The 20,819-nt window shown below is 43.0% G+C and overlaps 2 protein-coding genes across 2 annotated transcripts in view; one reads left to right on the top strand and one right to left on the bottom strand.

Annotated features, from left to right (window-relative positions):
- Positions 1 to 20,819, top strand: part of T265_14193 (hypothetical protein) — a gene marked incomplete at both ends in the record, with an annotated part of 64,591 nt that overhangs the window by 21,724 nt on the left and 22,048 nt on the right. The window lies entirely within an intron of this gene.
- Positions 1 to 20,819, bottom strand: part of T265_07033 (hypothetical protein) — a gene marked incomplete at both ends in the record, with an annotated part of 70,191 nt that overhangs the window by 20,420 nt on the left and 28,952 nt on the right. Inside the window, 2 exons of the mRNA XM_009172457.1 lie at positions 2,270 to 2,430; positions 13,650 to 13,720. Coding sequence (XP_009170721.1) covers positions 2,270 to 2,430; positions 13,650 to 13,720 — 232 coding nt within the window. The remainder of the gene's footprint in view (positions 1 to 2,269; positions 2,431 to 13,649; positions 13,721 to 20,819) is intronic.

Consider the following 20,819-nt stretch of genomic DNA (forward strand, 5'->3'; position numbering starts at 1 on the left):
TGGTGCTGTCAACCACCTGTAGTATGCAGCTTCTGCTGACGTCCCCCATCTTTTTTCTCTAGTGTTTTAACTCCCCTACTGCTTCATCAAGTGATTGCTCTTACCTAGATACCAGCTGTGAGCACGCCAGTCTTGCACTCAAGGAAATCCTCAATAGCATGTGATCGCTCACATCCACCGCCTAGTGTCTGCCTTTCAGACTTCGAACTGCACAACACCAGTAATTTCGTGTTGTCAGGTGGTGCTGTCAACCACCTGTAGTATGCAGCTTCTGCTGACGTCCCCCATCTTTTTTCTCTAGTGTTTTAACTCCCCTACTGCTTCATCAAGTGATTGCTCTTACCTAGATACCAGCTGTGAGCACGCCAGTCTTGCACTCAAGGAAATCCTCAATAGCATGTGATCGCTCACATCCACCGCCTAGTGTCTGCCTTTCAGACTTCGCTTTCTCATGACGATCTTTAATGTTCGGACCTTGAGACAAATGGGTCAACAAGCTGCCTTAGTGCTTACTCTGGATACTTGATCGACAAAATGGTTTGTGTGAAACGTGATTCGCATGTCACGTGATTGTGTTCATCCTGTATCGGAAACCACATTACCAGTCGAAGCAGAAGGCCCGTACCTAATAGGTTGGCGTTTTAGTCCCACAGTTCACTGGTTGCATACTCAGAAAACCTTTGTTAGGCACCAATAATAATTCCTTTTGTAGAAATCATCCCACCGCTCAAGCAATCGGAAAAGCTATAAACCGTACAACAAATAACCGTTCTAGAGTGGAAATCATTCGACCCTGGAGGAAAGAGCAGAGCTTTCTATAACTTCATTAGCACGTTTTTGTTCCTTGCTTCGAGTAAGTTGAGCAACTTGCAACCTACCTATTCTTGAGAACCCGTTTCTTCGCTCAACAAACTTTCGATTTTGAATGGATCTCGATATAACCAGGATAGACTACAGACGACTGAACAACTGTGAACAGTTCCGGTAGAATTAACGTCTGAAACAACACAACTACTCATTCGGTTGATATCAACTGACCAGAAGTCAACGGCGGTTTTAGCATTTTTAAGGGCTCGTCTGATAGATGTGTTCTTACCAAGGCAAACTTATTCTTATTTCAAAGTGGATGAATAAAACGAAGCCCGATGTTATGCTCTCGGGGAATTTTCCTTGGTGCCGTAATTATTAAGGTGACAATAATTCGATATCATGATCATTAGCGCGACGAAATCCTGAAATCACCTAAGGGCTGAGCATTCTGTTGAAAACCGGTTGTAAGCAGATGAGTCGTCTGAAAACCTGGTTGAATTGTGCCCTAACACCAGATGGCCCATACTCCTGGCAATTAACTCCTGTCTTGAATTTCAAACCCTTTTCCGCCCTCATTTTTCAACCGTTCGATTTGTCTGTTTCTCTTCCACACAATATAAGTGATCGTTTCTATAGCCATAAATTCTGTCCTTCAGTGAAACGTGAGCATATGCTGAGAATTCCCTTAAAATTTTCACCTCCTCGACCATTTATTTGTGGCTCCTGTTAGGTTTGAGGCAGTCCTTCTACACAGGATGTGTGATCCCTACGTTGTCTATTGACAGCTTTCGTAATCTTAGTTTCACCGTACTGTTCGGAGATAAAATCGGCCATACACATTTTTATTAGCCCGACTGTGCTGTTCTGTTTTTGCACGCAAGGTAGCGCAATCCCCTGAAATTTTTACCCTAAGGAGAAGTGGAAAAAAGCTGGGGTATTGGACAGAAACCTATTGTTGACGTGTTCAATCAGCCCTTTTGAACGAGACATCTCTGAAGGAATCGCATATGCAGTTGTTCTTCATTGGGAAGACTACCAACCAGTGCTCTTTTCTGGGAGGTTTTTGCTACTGAAACATGCTTGAAGAAACCAGCGACCTTTCTTGAGAAGTGATCTCTTTGGATAAATGCAAGCTAATCTTTTTACATACACTTTTTGGACCTAGCGGATTTTGTTAGCCTGATCACGTGCGTTTTATGTCAGTCTACCTGCCTCCTTGAGGAGTTTTCTCGTATAACCACATGCAGGTCGAAAACGAGCTAGAGGAGGTAAAACAATGAATTGATGACAAAATAAAGGATTCATTATCAATAAACGGCTTCAATAATCACTGCTATCCTTTTACTGGCGACTTCAAGACAGGGCACCTCATTATTTAAACACACTGGCAAGCACGACATGGTGGAGCGCTCAATGGCGCGCATGCATCGAAGATGATGTCTGTGATGCATAGCCTTACCTCTGGGTTTCCACGGCGGGAAATTCACAGTCACTTGTGAATTCACGCGTCGACTTCCAGTACGTAGCTGCCCACTTCTATGTTCCGGGCGATTGGCGAAGGAAACTGTGGCAGCCGTACCAGATGCACATGATATACGCGGTTTACTCGTTTTGATGACACTGAGAGCAAACGAAACAAGAGACAAATTTAGCAGAACGCTTTTGATGGCATCTTGTACCGGTAGCCTTCAGCAAGGTTCTACTTGTTCCTCACGGATAAATCACTCATAAGGACTGCGTGCTTGTTCAGCACTCCGTACTCGGAGGAAGTAACCGTCAGTATCTCACTCTCGATCAAGAAAAATAGAAACCTAAAGATATTTGCTTCTCGCCTGCTTATGAAATGATTCTCACATCTCTCAATAAGGCTGTGTAGTCTCTTTCTTCCACCGCTATGTACACGAAGCATGGGACACACGAGAAAGGGTCGGTTTGTATTTCAGTGAAGTAGGGCGAAAAACTGCTCAAATGACGACCATCACCATTCCTCTGTGGTTCCGTTCAAATCACAAATCAACTTGGTCATTTCAACGAATATTTGATCAGAAAAGGCTCACCATTTCAATATATTATCAGCCACTGATCAACTGACGCATTTCATCCAGAAATATCAGGAATTTAGAATGGACCAAGCAGTTGGAGAGGTATTTACCTGTGGCTCATTCCAGTATAGATTCACCCATCCGCCCTAGTGGAAAACTCTCAACTTCGTAATCTATGCTGAAACAGTAGAAATTTTATTTGTACCTACGCGGCGTCTAGCCCTGTGTAGTGAAACGCAATTTCAAAACTTGTAATCTTGATGCAGCTGGGTGTGTGTCCTCCCATATGCAGTCAGGCCACAGCCAAGTCATTGTGTTTCGCAATGTTGTGCGCGGAGGTGCATGTCAACGTGTGCACCCTCCTTGTTACGCATGCGCCCGGATGTCTACGTCTATGTAAATCCACCACATGTCTGCTAATTGCAACTGGAATTTGCTACAGCCGGCATATGTAGCCTGGGGAGTTGCTGATCAGGTGTGCTGCAAATGGCTAACGGTGCATACTACCAACCGCTAGTCCAAGCGACAACCGCCTAAGCTGTTCCCGATTTTCGGACAGACAAAACAAACCCGCAGCACGTTTAGGGCAGTTTTTCATTGAGACATTGACTGCGTGGTGGTATGTGAGCCGTTGGTGAGCCTGTTGCGTTGTTTCACCAACTTTTTAAAATTTATCTCGAAACAACTACTGAACAACGAAGGCGTCTTATTTTCGACTGTTGGAAGTTGCCTGTGTCTGCAGTTGTGAAAATGATTCTTTCAGTGCGGGTTTACCAAAAGGGTCTTTGTGTATACTTTTCGGTGATCAGTGGTTTTCGTCTGATTTGCCGTGTTTGGTCTTTGTCTCCTTTCTCGCTTGCCTTTAGAACGTAATCGTAATGCGCTTTCTTGAAGAAACTACTCGTAGGTTTTTCTGGAAACTCTTCAGCTGGTCACGGCTAGCCTCGCCTTTCCTGGGGCTCATGAAGCAAGCACAATCCCTGAGTTTTCATCGACCTTGCTTGAACCCACATTGTATGGTTTGAGCTCTTTTGTAGGTGCTCGGATGCCAATGAATCCGCGCACGTATTCAACGCACAGCAATAATGGGATACTCTTGGATGAAATACGCTAAACACAAACATGTAATTTCGTTTATCAATACAGCTGGTCATTCGGTGATTTGTGGCGAGACCAACAGTGACCATTTTGCGCCCTCATAGTCAGCGAAACTTGAACCATCATAGGATACGACTGTATAGTTAATCGGGTCTCATCTAGTTGTGTATAATAAATTCTGTAAATGTCTTAGAAGTTCATTGGAATTTCGATGACTGTTGCCATTCTACAAAGCCCCGTAGGGTTATTCGTGAAATAATCAAACCTAAGCTCGCAGTCGTTATCGTCCGCTTATGACAAGGGAATTTCGCCGTCACTTTTATCTCTGATGGTTTGTCTAATGTAATATCTACAGTGCCAACAAAGGTTTCTCATCTTCGGTCGCCCGAAATGAATCGAATCTTGTCGGGGTGGAAACCCCTATTCGATGTTTCTGATAAACTATCAGTTTGATAAAAGTAAAGAAGATTACGGCTGTATAATCGCACAATGTAGTTCGATGGCGATGACTCATACGAACGAAAGCGGAGCGCCTCATTACTTATTGTTTAGTCGCATGTGGAATTATTAAACGGTGGGCCATCCAACAAGAAGTATTACTGTTTAAACTGTACTGACGAAGACCATAAAGGACGAGAGGTGCGGCTGGATTCACTTGAGTCTCCCAGCCAAACCAAATTTGTACGCAGATGAGTGATGGCGTGCTGTACTTTACTGCACTTTAACTCCAAAGACCTGGTCGCCTCCATTACTGTTAGCTCATTTTTTTCCAAAAACGCTGTCTCAAATGACCTAGGTTCATTAATTTGGATTTAACCGATTCAGTCTCATTCGCTAGTTGGTTGCACTCACGACAATACTGTTTTGGACTCCGATCAAGCCACGGGGTTATTGGCGTTTCGGAAAAGTGGTTCAGTTCGCTTTATAATAAAATGAACGGCTATGTGCAGCTGTAAAAGTGATATCGGGTGGTATCGATAATCTATTTATTTGGTGCCCTAAAACCTATTTGTTAAAGCTTTTATCCTGAATTAGCCATATACCTATAATGACGTCTTCTGTTGTCTCCAGCAGAAAAATTAAGCTGAATTAGTCTCCATATCACTTCTGCACTGACCAGCCTCGCCAGTCTTTTTCTTGCAGTCATTCGTGAACTAAGCTGTCAAGTAACATCCAGTCTAATGTTCAAGCATCAAATAAAGTTGGTGGTGGGGTTGATCCTCAAGATGAGCGGAAATGGTGGTGAGCTTTCGAAGGATTTTTAGTACCCTTGTAATTATTGCTTGGCCAAGTACTTTCATGCAAGCATAAGCACATGACACCTTCAATGACCTTTACGATGCCAGATTACCTCCATTGAACTGGTCTCGTTAGGGGTCACATAGGAAAGTTGTATTGCCCCACGCAACGGCTGGATCATACGATAGCGACGGAAAATGCGATGGAAATTTACCTTTCTTGTCTAGGCTTCCAAATAAGTCAGCATATGCTTAAATCACATTATGCCACACGACCATAACCTTCACTCCGAATGTACACCTGAACAGACTAGTTCGTGGAGTATGGGACTCACCTCAGTATATATTACATAAAGGACCTCTTGATTAGCAATACACTGGTTTTGACGAAAGCCTACGCCGTCCCGTAATATCTCTCTTGGAAGTAAATTTCACATTCATCAAGTGGACTGAACACTTATTGTTTGACCGTTTCGTCCAAATAACCTCTTGTACTAAAAAATTAATATGATTGCCTAACTCCTACTTTTCTTAGCTTTTCCATGAACCGTTGATTTTGTCCCCAACGCGATAGAGTAACACATTGTATATCTTGTTCGTCGTCCTGGGGAAATTGCACTTAATAGAAAGCTAGACGGGAAAGCCCCGTGAGTCTTTTCCCTCCAGCGTTTGATCCCATCTTTTTTTATGATTTGTTCCATGAGCTTCACCAGTCTAACAACAATGTCTCTTGCGGACTACCCTTTCGTTGATTGGTGATTCGTTGTCTATCGATAGCTTGCTGATTCAATGTGCACGTGGCGGAATGCAGTTGGGTAGCGAACACGGCAGCTCATAGAGTAACATGGGTGTGAAATGTACCACACATTCGTTGTTTGTTAGAAATTAAGGTAGTCGTGACTATGACAACACTACATTGAACGGTCGATCGAACCGATATCGGATTTGCGGGATTATACGGGATTATATATGTGATGTGTGCATCTCACGTGTAGCTGACACGTTGCTCGTTAAAAATCCTACACTTCTTGTGGTCATTAGTAAGAACAGCATGAAAGAGTGATCAATAAGCTAAGACGTCGCATGAAAAGAAGCGTATGGTACAGTTCGGAATGCATGCTGGAATCATGTTCATTGGATCGAAAAAATTAAACCGTTATCGGAATGACGGAGATGGAATACAGCCATAGGCCAGCATAACGTCAACGATTGCACGAAGTTGTTTTGAACACAGGAGCTAGAACTAGGTGAGTGATTTTCATTGGTTTCGCTGTCGATAAATGCAGATATTCCCCTGTTTGCGGTCGATTAGCGGACGCCCGCCGCATGATGTAAGCGAGGTACTTGGATGGTTCTGGTTAGAAGCAGATCAGAGGCACTTGAAACGGGATAATGTTCTCGAGTCGATGGACATTTCTGGTTATTTTGTTCTTGTTCTAGAGAATTTAAGGAACTCTTCATTGCTCATTAGTTAGCAAGCTTTTGCGACTGTCTAAGGAGAGAAACGGTCTCGTAACATATGTATATATTTCCAAAATATACCCCGCTGCATCGTTCCGACCATGAAATTAAACTAGCCACGAGGTTTGTGCTCTGCAAAAAATTATACTGCAGCCCATTCTGTTATTTCTTTTCTTGCGGTTCTTTGAGGAAACGTCTTGTGCCAATCTTGTGTACACTGTGCTACCATGAAGTGAAAATAGCTCTTTACAGTGAAATCTCTCCGCTGGATCATCCATCAGATTTTCATTAGGGCACTCGGAGAATCGGTTTTCAATCTTAACATAAACACGCCAAGCTGATTCGTTTTTTTCGAAAATACAGCAGCTTCCGTACGTGTTTGTTCAGGCTCCGTCTCAGGTCGGGGATATACTAGAGGACATAAGAACGGTACACAAGCAAATTTACTTTGGCTTGGCTCACAGACGCTTACCATGATGCGGTGGTCCCGAGCTATCCTACACTGTGCACGCATTCTAGGTATCACAAACTATCCTCGCCTTACCTCACCGAAAATTCTGTTGTAACTTATTCTGTGGAAATAACTCATAACTACTAAGTGAAAACTGTAAACGCTATTTGATTAGAGCGATGAGTGAAATTATATAATCCATCAAAAGAAGCTGGTCTCTAGGCGCTTGCGAAATATCGACGATCATTTTAAGTGGAAATGGCGAAAAAGCTTTGCATTTGAATTTTCTGGGTTTCTGCAGACAAAAAAACAGTTTAGGCCAATGCATTAAGTCAAATTGAATAGTAACCTGCAAAACGTGACCCTTGATGTCAATGACCATGTTGTCAGTCCTACTCAAGATAGTATTATTCGGCGGAGGAACAAATCCAGATTTTTCTCAGAGCCATTTTGCAGCTAACTTTTTGGTTTTTTTGTGGCACTTATTCAAGCAGAGTGTATCGAAACGCATGTTTCTCCTCTTTTGCTGTTCTCGGTGCCAGCATGGGAGAGGCTTCTTTAGCCCTATGGTTTACGTCTTGAAGAAATCACGCTTCACTTTTCAAACCAACTCCAAGTTGCTCATAAAGCTTTATTTTTTGGCTTACAATCTTGAATGAATGTTTTACACATGTCCTCTTTAAACTTTGTTAACATCGCTGAAACAGCTGACGGAACTTTGCTACTTCGATTTCTCCCAGATTTTAGGGGATGGGAATAAGATTAATAGCATGGTTGTTAATCGTAGTACCCACCTTTTCACACTCATCTCCGAATACCAATGTTGTCTGTCTTCCAAAACCAAAAATAAACGAGAAATCAGGCAATACGAACAGAGTCGATTGAATTGTGGTGGTGGGCTTGAAACAGTGGGGACCTGCACACGACCCTTGTCTAACTTGAAGCTGACGGCGACAACGCTAATAATGTTGTTTAGCCCAATTTACGATTGTCAGTATTGAGCATAGTGTGTTGTCGAAGGTCGTAAAGGTGTCAAAACAGAGTTCCCAGGTTTTCACTCCGCTGATCGACGTGTATTCACTCGGGGTGAGGACATCACAATCAGCAGCGTAAGTAAGATGTGGTCAGCTGTGGAGAAATAAATTAATTGCAAGGGAACTACTCATGAGGTTGCTGAAAATCCATCGACAGCCCACGACCGGTTTCGCCCTTCTTGGGGCTCATCAGGTAGGCGCAGTCCCCGGATTTCCGTCAACCTTATGATCTACTTGCAAGGGAATTGTAGAGGATGGCGAGACATAAATAAAGCATAAGTAAAGCCTAGATCTTTTCCAGATAAGATTCATCAAAAAATTAACCCCCGCCACCCAAAAAAGATTAGAAAAACAGAATATGAAATTTGTACTTTTAGTTGTTATTGAAGAGTGAAATTGAGACGTTTCATTAATAATTTGCATGAAAAAGTCCGTTTTTCGGTACCTTTGCCTCCAAACGAACTCACATAAGTAGCTGCGCCGCATTGGCGTTTATTCTGCATCTTGTAGACGTGCCAAGGAGATTCCATGGTTTTTGTGTCCGCTCCAGTGTTTGGATCCAAAAAGTTTTCGGTTTGATTGACCGGTTCATGATTAACCGTTTCATGAGTATACTTCATGTCAATCATCGTTTCAATTCCCACATATCAGATATGGTAATTGAGCCGGCAGTGATGCAGGCCTGGATTGTGTCCATCAAATTGGCCGCAGTTAGATCTGGCACTGCATACATGAACGCCTCTTTAGTTTTCCTTTGAAAATCCACTGCTGGGGAAGGACTTGCCTTGCGTGTTTTTTGCAGTTAGATATTAGCGTTTCATCGATCTCGACCTGTAGACCTGGGCCGCCGATAACTGTTGGAGTCTGCAAAAACCGCCAGGTGCAAACTTCGCGAAGAAAGTTCTTCCAGTCAGCAGCGGTCGTGTGGCTAATAGATACTTTCCCTGAGCAGAATTTGATTTCTGCCAAATTTTTGTACCAGCAATAACTGAGTAGATTTACTGTCCTAAACTCCATCCTAGACCGCTTATTTGGTGGCCATTGTCGCATAAACGTTGCTGATGGATCACTCCGTGGCTGTGCAAAAAAACATTGCAGTCTCCTTGTCAAGAACGAGAGTTGAAAGCGTCAGAAAGTTCAAGGATTTACGTCCGAACGGAGAAACCTTTTGCACAAAATGAGCCTAGATGCGGATAAGGGATTGTTTTCATCAAAAATAGGTCAAGGTTGTGTGCGTACATTAAATATGAGCCGGCATAAAGTGGGGAGGGGGCTTAAATTTTCGCATATGCACTTTTTGCATTAGTGGCGGGGCTTATCTGGAAAAGATCCCAAAGCTTGATGAAGATGATCTTGACACCACTCAGAGCAGATCCTTTGGATAGAGCAATCAAAAGTAAGATCATGCGAGGCAGACACCCGGAATAGAAAACATCTGAAATGTCAAATGGACAAAATGACGTGACGTGCTAAGGACAGACCACACCGCACGGTGAACCAAATAACTCAACAGCTGTGCATACACTCCCACTTCATTTCATACAAAACGTAAACATCCGACCTCGTATCACAGTTTTTCACCCTATCGGCTGTGCTTTCACCGTTTGTGCTACCAGTGTACCTATGAAATTATGAGTAGTGGCAGAAGCTAAGACGTTTTATGCGGTCCGTATAATGAATACTTTTGGCCATTATTACTTGTGCATACCTGCGAGCAAGTTTATCCGCGCATAGCCCAATAGCCATAACATTCAGACGAATACAGCGAGAACAAGGTCAGAACACACGCAAACAAGGTGGAACCCGTCATTTTCACAACCAGTTGTGATTCTACCGGTGTAAACTCTCAGTGGGAAGCCAGAACAAGGTTAAACGTGTCTTGCAATACCGGTTACAGGTTACAGGCATACCGTCAGCACTAAATAAGAGAACACAGTTATTGGATGATAAAGAAACACAAGGTTATCCGGGCTAAATCACACTGATTCGAAAATCAAGGGAAGTGCATAAGGAATCCTCTCACCGGTGGATCGTACCTTCAACCGTAAACCATGGATATTTCTCTTCTGATGGAATCCATTCGACAGGAATCATTGCCATATCGGTCCAGGAGAAGGCAACATCATCTTGCTGGTCAGCGGCAACGGTTTAGAGGCTAACAGGGTGAACACAGCGTCTATTGGTATTTTTACCTTTCTTGTTGTATTATTTGGCCTCTGTACTACTACTTCTGTTGATAATTCATAATGAAATAAGTTCGGAATGCCATGTGAAACCACATAGTCGTGTCTCATACTTAAGCGCTGGTTAGTCCAGTAGGTGCTAGGTATATAGTTGTCCATTTTTTTAATGCAGTTCATTGCAACTCGGTGTCCCTCAGTTGCACGCAAGGATTTGCAAACGTCTACAGACATATGTACATTGAACTTTGGCCGCAGTGGGTTACTTAGGACACGTGTGAGGTGATATATGTTTCGTTCTGAATGCTCATTGCAACGAAGAAAACGCAGAAAATAGACTATTTTATTGTAGCTGATTTTGCCAAACGGGGTTCAACCCTGTGAAGGCTCCCGACTTCAGCCATGACCTAGGATGGGATTCTCCTTCTCCATGTCTCGGGTGTTTAGGGTAGCCGAGTAAGCCTTGAATATGAATGTATGGGTTGCAATCCAACTTTTTAATCCAAGGGAGAATCTCCCTGAGGGTAGAAATACATGGCTCCTTTGTACGAAAGCTTACAGCAGTACCTTGCTGACATTGAACATTGTTGAGGACTTTACAAGGTCGGGATCTTTCTTCGGAGGGCCTTCTGTGGGGATCACTGCATATCCAGACTTCCGTCCGGTTTTGCTTCAGTTGGTTTACACCAGGGCTAGAATGGCCTCTCCTCGGGAGATAATACCGCAAGACCTGGCTAGAGCGAAATGTTGTCCCATACTCACTAGCGAACGGCATCTTTTCCGAAGGTGAACCATGGTACTGTACAATATAGTGCCTAGTGCAAACAACCGTAAAGGCAAATCGTTTATTGACCATCTGGTGGCATGTTACGTACCTGTGCGCCATTGTCTTTCCGTCAATTAGATCTAACCGCCTTGTTCATTTTCTGTTTCAAGTGTTGCTGGTGATAAACGTTATTGTGAAGGGAGTAAGCGTAAAGTGATTCTTCCCAGTGCGCATCATGGGTGAAGGGCTTTTTGGTCTCATGTATAAGTCGCCTTTGTTTGCGTCAGTAGCGCACCTGGTTCCTCCGGACGATGCGGTTTTAGACTCCCCTGTGGGGACCCTTAGCTATAAATGGTCGTGGTGCAAGCCCGCATATAACTGATCAGGACTGTTCCTCTTCGCAACCTAATTTCGTCAGCCTTTGGGATGCAGTGACACGGATGAATCTGTCAACTGGAAGCACCCGTAGATTGCTATATTCTACTAGATTATTGGCCTACGAGTTTCTTGGCATCACACAGAGGTTGATCGTTTCTGGGCTGCTTAACTTTGTAAGCATACTGTTTGCAAAGAAATTTTATGCCAACCTCAGTAGCTGCTTCTTCCGTAAGCCCTAGAGGTAGGAGGAAATCCGCGGTGCATATCTTAGTAACTGTCAATTTTCGGTTCCACGAAGTTAGACATTGGAGAATTTTACATCATGAGGTTGTTGAAGCATTCATGCTGTATCGTTGGACTGACAACCTGATTGTTAATACTTTCATGCAAAGCGATGTGGTGAAAAGGTTCATTGTCAGAATGACTGTCTGGTGTCTCCACGCTCTCGTTTCTCCTCCTCATGAATAATGGTTGATTAATAGCTAGGAAACAGTTGTGTTTTTATAAATTTACAAAGACTTGGTTCCCTGGGTTTGCCTTATTTTCCGGAGTAAGAAAAGCGCTCGATTCTTGTCTTGACGGTTTCTCCATAATCTTGTTAATTTGTTCTGTTCGCACTGCTGTTAGATCTGATCTTCGCCACACCAAACGTTTTTTGTGCTCCCGAATGGCCGTCATTCATAGCACCGAGACTTGATAACTTGGTATCTTTATTCCATTCACTGAATGGCTAGCTCATTGGGACTTGTTTACTAAGGGAATCACGATTACGAACTTTGTGAAATTTTTTGAAGTTATGTTAAGAATCATTTGTTCTAAGCATGTCGTTTTCACGGACATGCCTTCAGAATAATAAGAATAAGAAGAATAAGAATAATAAGAATAAGGCATAACATTACAGGGACTTTTCAACAACATTTTCCACAAACTTTTTCGAAAAGGTTTGGTGACAATCGGTAGATTTGTTGCTGGGCAACGTTTCGATTTTGACATAAAAGCTTCGTTAGGCCAAGTGACTAGGTTCCGAGGTTGGTCGAGATTTAAGGCGAAAGGAGAAACAATCAGCCAAGTCAAGCTAAATCTCTGTTGGGTGTCGGCCAAGGGATTTTAGTGTGTTAGAGTGGTTGAACAATTGTTCGGTCGGTGGGATTGGGGAGCGTTTGGGTCCACAAACTCTCTTAGTCTTGTTACCTGATCGAGACGGTTGCTGAATCTAAGCCCGTAGTAATTAACAAGTAAATATCAGATACGGACATAGGTTTTAAACTGCAAAGGGCGCTAATTTATGATTGTATTCAACCGTTCACCTCAACCTCCTCCTAGCCATAGTACCCAAATGAGGTTGCTCGGAAATCACAAGCTCCGGGCTTTGGTCACCCAACCTACTTCTTTCATTGTGACGATTTTTTAAACTTTTTTTTAACTTTGTTTTGTACATTGCAGGGATACATAAACACTGGCTTAATGTAGCTCAGTGGTTACTACTAGGGTGTCGGCGACTCAGCGTCTAAACTGCACATGGGTTACTTCAGAAAGGCACCGTCTTGAAATGTACGCAAGTGTGTGTGAGTGAACAATGAGTGGTTATACATCCCGTCTAGGACGAGCTAATAACAATGCTGATCAGCCACTCGTGGCTGAACGGTTTACTCTTTAACTACCAGTCGGATGGTGGGGAGTCCGAATCGCGCTAGGGGTTTGTGAGGTACAGACTACTTATGATTCTTAATAGGGATTAGGCAGTTGTACAAAGCTCTTCGGCTTTTTGGCCTAGAGTGACTTCGCCTACAATACGAAATCTGCACTCAAAAATGTTCAGTGACACTGAAATTCATATTAACCGTTTATATGTAGGAGAATCTCAGTTATTCCTTGCAAATCATCTTTCAGCTGTTTGGAACTGACACAGTACTGCGCAAAAAAACCTGGAAGGAATTCACAGCCGACTTATGTCAACAAGCATATACTGCATTATCCTTTCAGTTGAACGGGAATAATCCAACTTAAGTTTTCGACGTAGTTGCCTGAGATTTGTACATGCTCTACACAATCTGCTCAAGGTCTCGAATATTCTTGGAAGACGTCCTTGTCCCTAAATTGTGTGATTTTCCAACGTGTTTTTCAAACCCCAAGCGCTATGGGTGGAGACGAATGTACCGGTTTGTGGGATTCTCTAACCTATAGCACATACCCGTTCTTTGTTTGTCCGGGATAAACAATCGGGGAAGAATTTGTTTCTCCGAAATAGAACAATATGGTGTACTATGTAGCAGAGAGTGAAAGTGAAATTGGTACAACTGCCAAAGCTGAAAGGTAGCTTTTGAATTGCATGATCTTCTCCTGCAAACTATTTCAATAAACAAAATGCAAAACGTGAAATGTTTTGGTGTGGAATGGTGTAGAACAGGATTTTGACACGATCAGTTGTATCTTGTTCGACCTCTGCGACAATAGTTGGAACTGACGGCAGAATCCAGATTTCACACCCTTTGTAAAATTGAGTGTACAGCGCTACCTAGACTGTTATCCAAGTAATGCGATCTCCACTGAGAGCTCGAGATTTCCATACTACCTAAGACTATGAGGAATCTGCTCAAAAATATAACTTTCTATGAACCCTCACGGGCTTTCTTTTCCGGTACTACTAATCCAAGGTGCCAGTAAACTCCAAATAACGCAACGTGAATTTTCGTCGAAGCACTGTGACACCGTAGCTTGCATAAATGCAAGTGAATGTCATACTACTCAGCCAGCCATAGCCGAATGACGCATTATTGATCTGCTCAGCGGAGGATCGCTGCCTCGAGTCTTTTTAGGAGTTCGTGGGGCTCCGACTTCTGATGATTCACAACAAAGATAAAGCATCTATTCAGTTGTTCTCGGCCGTTCAGAATAGAGCAACATTTTCCATCCTATTTGAAACCGATTGCCCATTATAGTCTTGTACCATGTGCTCATGGGACGTTCTTCCTGAAATTCATTCAGCTGTAGCACCCTTTCGGTGCCTAACTGCTATGCCACCCGAAGGAAGCACGAGGGCTGATATACTGCCAGGTCGCTCAAGTCTAGAGAGGGTAAGTCGAAAGGTAGAGGTCGGACCTTCCGGTCAGTAAATTTGCGCTCTAAGCACAGAACCACCTGTCCTCCAATTTCCAACTAATTTTCTGAAATTAGTTTGGGATGTATGCTTATCACCTAAGCCGCACAATTTTCTGCCTATTATATCAACGGAAATTGACCCCTTATTTGACTTAATGGTCAATTCAAAATGAATTGCTTCTGTCGCCCTCCCATAACATTTTTTACAGGAAAACTAGGTAAATATTTTAGATAACGTTAAACAAAATCATTCAATCACACCTATGCTGTTATCAGAAGGACCCATCTTGTAGGTCCCCTGTCGGGCTTGGCCAAATCACACCTTTATGATAAGTACTCACAACTTCAAGCTTAATTGGCCTGTTGCCCACTACATCCTCTGCGAGGATCGTAAAACTCAATGTTACCAAGTTATCGGATTTTTCGACCAGCCCATTGCTTGAACGTGATTTCGTTAGCTACCCGAATAGAATCGCATTAGAACTAAGCCATGTTCCAGGGGATCATAGCTAGGAAGTGACCTGAGTTCTTCTATAGTAATAATAATGAAAGCAACTAAAATAATGATATTATTCTGAAGTTTGATGTGGAGCTGCTCATCCACAGCTTTTGTGTAGATGATTGCCTACACTTATCTGAAACAACACAACCTGGTGTATGTAAGTCTAAAGCACTGCGACGGCTTTTTGATAGAATCAGACAAGAATCAGATAGAATCAGCCCTAAGTTGACTTTTAGGTCATCTCGTTCACCGTTGAGACGCTGGTGTAATTTGTCAGCTCTTCCAAGCTCCAACCCGATAATAAAATGTCACATGTCAGTAACCCGAATTAGCTACTTAGAGGCGAATTTTTATCTCTAATTGGATGAAAAGAAAATATAAGTGCCACCGAGGGGCCATTCCTCAGAGTACCACTGCTATATATAACAGAATCTCACCCTGTAAGTCCTGCTCTGCTTGAGTCAGAGTACCATTTGAACTTGATTCGGCCAGAGCCAGGAAGATGTTTATGCTTATGTGAATTCCTCTTAATATTCTAGCAGTTCTTAAATCCCTTTGAAATATCAAACCCAAGTTGTACGGATAACAGATTGAGTTCCGGTTAACTGAATGGTTTTGCGGCTCTTTTTGTGAACCAGGAGACCAAAATTGAAACGCCACATTCTGCTTACTACATACAAGGCACACAATGAATTCGTTGTCAAAATCATTTCAAACTTCTGATAAGCAGTCAGAACTCGAGGAGCCAGTCACGTAATGTGAATCTGTGCCACTGGCGTTGAACGGTATTGTACAGAGTAAAGTTCTCGATCGGTTATGCATGTAAAATCACCGTCGTAAAAGTTGGGGATAAAACCTCAAGATTGTGTATACGCCCATTGTTGATGGCTCTTATAACGCGTGTACAGGTTACACACTATTTCTGCACTGTGAATAGGCCACCTTAAGACTAACAAGGTTTCCTCTCTATCTTTGATGATCATTACCGAGACGACCACAACCGTTCAGCGAAGTTTTGCTTGTCACTGGTCAGTGGACAACTCTTCTACATGCTCCAGTTCGTTCATTTCAGTCACATGCCATTTTTATTAGCTCCGTGTTTCTCCTGCATGATAGTAAATCACATGAGAATACAAACCATAAGTTGTTCAAAGAACACAAAGCTAAGATGCCTCAGCTCTTCATTGAACTAGGGAAGTTAATTTTGTTATGCTTCGGATCTCGAGGTTTCGAATATTTCCACTTCAGCCAGCGTCCTCAAAATGGCTAGATGATGAAGAACCGTACTGCAGATAAGTCGCTGTTTTTTGTCTGCTGTCAACCGTATTCACTTACATATTAACTGATTTGAAACAAAATAGCCTGAATGTTGGATGGTTTTCGAATGACTGGATAGATGAGTCATACACAAGTATATTAGGAGATTGACATTTACGTTTACGCGTATTCACTCGAATCACCAGAGCTTGTCAACACGTGCACCGAAGACAATCATTTCTAAATGGTAAAATACATCCACAAAAACCAGTGTAATTCAGCATTGACAAATATCTTTCAATTTCCCCATGCCTTGCAAACTATGTCAAAATAGTTGAGAGCCTAAGTTCGAAGCATCCTTCATCTTACTTGAATCGCGTTCGACATACCATAAAGGAGAGGTCTGTTGATCGATTGCCAGTGAAAAACTATCCTCTCATTTAGATGACAATAGTGAATTTCAACACCTACCGCATCCCGATATTCCCTTTGTTACGGACGTTTGAAATTCAAAATCGAATAATTCTGTCAGCCGAGAATTAAGTTTTTTTGTGGATGAACCCAAGTTGTTTCTTCATGGACGCTTTATTTTTCCAAGTCTAACGGTGTGCCATTAGCGGGGTTTACAGCTATGTACCGATGAAAAATCGATCGATGTGGACTGGCGTTCGCCACGCTTTAGCCAACTTTGAATTTTTAGCAATGACCATGTAGATGAGAGTATTTTGTGCACCATTATTTCAGATGAGCACTGCATAAGCATTCGAGTGACTTTTCACCTGACAGTTTAACGGCCATTTGTGATTGAAGCTACCGAAGTCGCGGTAGCATTGTTACCCTGCCTCATTTTGGCTGTCTTATTCATTTTCTAGTTAAACGATGGTTTCGTTTATGAAGGTCACGGACGGTCAAAACGACACCTTCAAGAAGAGGTATCTAGCAGAACGAAAGTTTCTTGGGTCTGGAAGTCTTTTGAGAAACTCGTAAGACGGTGGTTAGATATAGCACCATCTCAGGCTTATCTACCTGATACTCTCAGGAAGTTTTTTCCGATGGATTTCTGTTCATTTCCTGATAGACAACCAGTCCATACCGAGCAGTCCGACCATGACCTCGGACGTTGCAGGTCCAACAGATTTGTGGACTTGTGATTTCATACCTGAACTGTGTGACTAGAGAACGCTGATCGATGGAATGCCGACTGTATTGTTCGTTTCCACACAGCCCTGTTTGATGCTTCCGCTTCTCATTTCACGAGCTTGATGCTGGCAATCAGGCCCTTAACAAATGTATCCAGATGTCAACGCTTCTTTCCGCCGTGATTCTAATCCCTGGTGACTGACTTGTATCCGTTCCCTGATCCTTTATTCTTCCATTTGGCAAATATGTTACAACCAAAGTGACAGTTATGCAGGACCATAGTCCCTATCCCATGACAACGTGCCCACTGATTGGTCTACTGACTGATGCGCAGTTCAACTTACCCCATGTATGCATACCATGTGTCGCGTGTGAAATTTGATCACGTTTTGAGTAGTGCCGTTGTATGGTTGGCGTTTCATTGCCGTACAAGGGGATCATCTTTTGTACACGCAGTTTTATCTCCTGTCGTATGTTTCGGTTCTTCGCACACATTGGTCGGGTGTGCTTAAGTCACAATATACCTAAAAACAGGGATCTCTGTTCACCTTCAACGTTAAGTCAACGAACAGCATTACCGAACTGTCAAACGTACCTAAAGTAATCCGCAAATCATGCCCCAATCTTGACTGAATGTTGAGGACTCTTTCAGACGAAGGTGGGACACAGTAAGCGTTTACTTTGCGCTGATGCGTAGGCCAAACTGTTCGTCAGCAATACCGTTTTTATCAGCTAGGCGTTGCAGCTCAATATGTGTGCGCACAAACACCACACAGTCGTCCTCAAGCTTACCGATGCGGCTTCGGTCGTTGATTTGTTCGCTGAGCTGCGCAGCGCAATTCGATTGCAAGCTTCTCATCACCGATCGAGCCCAGCTCAGCGAACAAACTGAAGACCGCCTACGCTACCTGAGCTACCAACATTTTCCTCTATTCTATGCGGATTTATTTTGCTGTACAAGACTCATTGAAGCAAAACTTCGTGCGCTGAATAGACGTCCATCAAAGTGGTATGACCGCTCAGCCACATTGTCACTCCATATTATCCGCTAAGTTCAGGTTGGGGGAAAGATCGCAAGACACAACTCCATTTCATATCTCTGATAGTTCCAAAACCATCTCTTGTTCACCCACACCTGCAGTTTTGCACTCATTTCTTCATTTGCTTTGCATTAGCGGGTAGCAATATCTAGCAACAACTCTCCTCAATACTTTTCGGGTAAACGTACTCGAAACATTTCATGGAGCCTATAAAAAGAGTATACAGAGGCTGAAGATGTTATCGATGCTTTATCTGAAGCTATCACATAGTGATTACAGTATGCCGCCTCTGGATAACTAACGTGTTTCTCAACGGGAGTACCCCTTTCTTCAGGAGTTTTGTGGCCATACGTTGAAATATTCAATCAACCATGACAACAAATGAGTCAGGACTAACTGTCGTGTTACCATTTCGTTTTAGATTTCATACAGATTTCACACATTTTGACTCAAGCCTTGTAGTAGAGTATGTTCATAATATCGTAGCTGGTAAGAGCTTTTTTCTAGCCGCTGAATTCAGGTTGTCTTGACATGCACCTTTTCTTGGTCGCACATCAGTTACCTAAATCAGTATTCAACCAATTTTGCCGAAATTGTGTTTATGCGTATACTTGATGAGCAGTCGAGTGTTTTACAATCCGTACTCTTTCCGGTGATCACCAGCCGTTACGCCTTAGCGCATGTGAAGTGCACTAAGTCCCTCGGAGTTCAGTTATCTTCTGGTATTTCCTGGCGTGACCACATAAAAGACCTGCGTTTTGAAAATCCCGCGTAATTTTACGTCCTACACCCACTGCTTATAAAGGATTTGGTCACCTTAAGACCGCCCTCATATTTTTGGTGTGAATCCTTGGAGATGCAACAAATGTGAGCCATTTAACCTTCAGTTCACTACTTATTTATGAGCATGCGGCCTACTCCCACAATTGGAATTTTTGAACATTTTTATACCTATTTGTATCCTTCTACAACTCGTTAGGATGCTCAGCTGAAAATTCGCTTGAGAAGGTGGATGTAGAAAACATGTTATCTTACCACGTCTCACACCTCCATAAGCAGAGTTAGCTATCCGGAACAAGTACTGAAATATATATGGAACTAACGCTGGATCGGTGATTGTTGCAGCTCTGTTTCAACTTCTAAAATTCAGGAAATTCTGCCCATCAAGTGAAGAAGTAAAGCGAAAACTGTCATTCCGATCAGCTGGACACAGCGTTCGGCTACTTACCTGTTCTATTGCTGCACAGGTCATATCAAATAGGATGCTTTTGTCCAACTATCAGCAAAGTAGTTTGTATTTGATTGAACGAAGTGTGCAAATTCACTGATCAGAAAATACGATCTTAATGTTGTCAAACAGCAACACCATATGAGAACACTGGTGATTCACTACCGTGCAACCATGTCAGTTTATTTCAATTATCCCTTTTAACCGAAAGAAGAATGCAAGGAGGAAGACGGAAGGACCTAGGGCTTGCCTGTTACAAACACCCAAAGTGCCCCCACCCCCACCATTCAGCCAGATAATCTTGTCAGAAAATAACAGTCTGAATACCGCTAAGACCGGCTGGCAACCGTGTCGTTCGGTGTCTCGAGGCAAGCACAGGGAGCGTCACGTGTACCCAATCCTGAAAGGCGAACAGCACCAACGGCAACCACGCTTCCCGTAACATCCTCGATTCCTTTGTACCTTGTCAACGTGTCCACCTTTAGGCTTCCAACACTCCGATTAGTCATATGTGGCAAATGGTCGAGCCACCTTAGCTTGCAGTGCTGAATGCACTCTTTAAGGGCGGTACCTTTGCCTTACCAAAGACACTCCTTTTGATCATCCCATTGTGAATTCACCGATTCCAGCCAAACTCGGTCGTGATTCTGGAAGGCGGGTGGTCAGAAATCTGATGATGTCTCATATAATTCGCCCGAGGTGACCAAGTCTTACAGCCGTAAAACAGTACAGTCTACACTATAGTCTGATACACGCGTCGTTTGAGACCCATTGAGTTACCTTTTCCACACCACAAGTGGCGCCCATTGGAAAGCGTATTTCTGACCTTCGAGGTTCTCCTATTCACTTCATCTACCACACTACCGTCAGAACTAATGGGACGTCCGAGATACGTGCAGTATTTCACAGCCTCCAGTGTCATTTCTTGAATTCTCAGAGACACGTTTCTCAGAGACTACGTCCCGGAACATAACTTCACTTTGCGGGCACGAAGCACATGCGGAAGTACCAGATGACTTGGGTCAGCCTTTCATGTTACATTTGCGCTTTCTGCAATTTCGCCTGCATATTTCAAGTCAACAAGGTTTGCTCCTA

Source organism: Opisthorchis viverrini (genome assembly GCF_000715545.1).
Source record: "Opisthorchis viverrini unplaced genomic scaffold opera_v5_158, whole genome shotgun sequence".
Taxonomy (NCBI): Eukaryota; Metazoa; Platyhelminthes; class Trematoda; order Opisthorchiida; family Opisthorchiidae; genus Opisthorchis; species Opisthorchis viverrini.